The sequence below is a fragment of the Carlito syrichta genome, unplaced genomic scaffold (assembly GCF_000164805.1).
Source record: "Carlito syrichta isolate Samal-C Ts95f unplaced genomic scaffold, Tarsius_syrichta-2.0.1 Scaffold212452, whole genome shotgun sequence".
NCBI classification, from domain to species: Eukaryota; Metazoa; Chordata; class Mammalia; order Primates; family Tarsiidae; genus Carlito; species Carlito syrichta.
In genome coordinates, this window is record NW_007156548.1 from 1,798 (window position 1) to 4,191 (window position 2,394).

A 2,394-nucleotide genomic window follows, 5' to 3' on the forward strand; every position below is an offset into this window, starting at 1 on the left:
CAGAAAGCAGGAGAGTTGGGTAAACATTAGCTGACATTCAAATATTTCATTTATCTAACAACCTGTAAGACAGACACTTGTCAAAAAATATGTCACCAAAATACCAAATAGTAGCACTACTGTAAATATAGTTTAATATTTAAAGTTTTAGAAATAATGATGCTATCGAGGAAAATCATACTCTATTACTGAAACCACAGCCAAAAGGACTGAGTAAGAAAACTCATGAAGTAAGAATGGTGGATTTGTGTTCTGTGTCCACAGAGGAGATGACTTTGCACAAGGAGATATGAAAGGAGAAAGATATGGGTGACTGCCAGGACTTTATTCTAACACAACATGGCATGGTGGGAACCCCACAGCTGCAAACCTTAGGACCCATTGTGCTTCCTTCATTTTGTCAATTTGTGCAACAAATACATTAGCTAAAAAGTACCTTATTAAAACAAATCAATTATGTGTGAGTCTTTGGAATTCATTGCTTTAATGTACAAGTAGTGAATTATGAATAATGCATGCACAACTTAATTATGTGACAATGGATGGTTATAGTGTTTGCAGTCTTTTTTATTGTGGCTCTAAATACCTAAGTTTTCTTCTACATTTTTTGTACCTCACAATAACAAGTATTACTCCTCCAACTGTAATACTATTGTATTTCTACAGGCAGAGGGTAGCAGAAGCACAGTATCTGGATATCAGACCATGGATGTGTGAGCAGACACATTGACCGGTGTGCTGCAGAGACCAATTGGGCTCTAAGGTCTCTGGGTCATAGAGAAGATTGTACCTTTATATCAGGAGATGGTACTGTATGTTGACTCTGAGTTCTCTATACAGTTGCTCAGTAAAGACCACTCACACCAAGGAGAATGTGTCCCTAGACTGATCCTTGTTCTCACTGAGCTATGTCCTCTGGCCTGACAGTGTTTCTGAGCAGGGAAATTCATGTTGTATCAGCAGGTGTTTCCTCCCAGGTCACTCCCAAGGGAAAGTAAACTGTCCTCCTTTGAAGTCTGCAGCGGCCCAGTGCCCAGGAAGAGGTTGGGCAGTCACTGAATGGAAGCACATTGGCATGAGCAGCCCTCCTCTACAGAGGTTGGGGGAAAAAAGGAGGCCCGGAGAAGCCCAGCCTCACTGTGGGGACCAAGGACAATATCCACCATGGCCTGAACACCTCTCCTCCTTGTTCTCTTCTCTCACTGCACAGGTAAGAACAGGTCTCTGAGAAGAGGCACAGCCCATCCTGATTCTGAATTTTTTGCCAACTATCTCTGAAATACCCAGGATTTTCTCCCCTCACCCATGAGTGTCTGTGTTTACAGGTTCCCTCTCTCAGACTATACTGACTCAGTCATTCTCTCTCTCTGCATCTCCTGGAGCATCAGCCAGACTCACCTGCACCCTGAGCAGTGACATTAGTGTTGGTGGAAAAGCAATATTCTGGAACCAGCAGAAACCAGGGAGCCCTCCCCATTATCTCCTGTACTACCACACAGACTCAATTAAGAACCAGGGATCTGGAGTCTCCAACTACTTCTCTGGATCCAAAGATGCCTCAGTCAATGCACAGATTCTACACATTTCTAGGCTTCAGGCTGAAGATGAGGCTGACTATTACTGTATGACTGATCACAACAATGCAGCTCACAGTGAAACAGGCAGATGAGGAAGTGGCACAAAAACCTTCCTATGTTCTAGGTCTTCTTCTATTACAAACATTTAAATTTTAAAATAACTCTCAAAGAGAAAAATCATTTTGTAAGCACGTTCTAAGTCTAGAAACTTCAATGTTCATTTAATGTTTCAGAAGTCAAAAAAAAAAAACTTAGATGACACTAAAATGCTACCTGGTTATCCATATGTGTTAAAACCAGAGCCTATGGAGCTAGATGTTTACCTCATGAGAGAAGCAAAATGAACTTTTTTCAGCACTCACTGTGATCAAATCCCAGAGATTACCCTAGTGGGAGGACAGTACCCTATAGCATAGATTATGCTTTTCAAGGGGTCCAATCAGACATTTCCCCTTTCCTCTCCATATATCTGTGCTCAGGTTGTCTCAGGGTTCCTGTATCCTAGGGATGAGGCGTTAAGATGTGAAATGCTGCCTGAGGACACAGGCCTGGGAGGAATTACAAAAACAGAACTGGCCTGGCTACATTATGGGTGCCTTCATTTCCAGTCACAATGTCATGAGACAATAATTAGATGTGGGAGTAACTGAGGGTCTGAGACTTGCAAAACTTTTTGTGGAATGTGAGAGCGTGAAAGGGAGGCTCCTCCATTGCAAAGACTCAGGCTGCTCCTGGGGATCTGGATGAAGTAGGCCCATGGATGAGACCTTCCTACAGCTCATCCCACTCAGGACCTAGGGGACAACTGAGGGTGTCA

The 2,394-nt window shown here is 42.9% G+C and overlaps 1 gene segment (V, D, J or C); it reads left to right on the forward strand.

The window, feature by feature from the left end:
• Positions 1-1,173: 1,173 nt before the first annotated feature.
• LOC110595004 lies at positions 1,174-1,669 on the forward strand (the record flags this gene model as incomplete). The annotated part of the segment is given in 2 exon segments: positions 1,174-1,210; positions 1,326-1,669. Coding segments are annotated over 2 exon segments (381 nt in total), but the record flags the coding sequence as incomplete, so codon positions are not given.
• Positions 1,670-2,394: the final 725 nt, after the last annotated feature.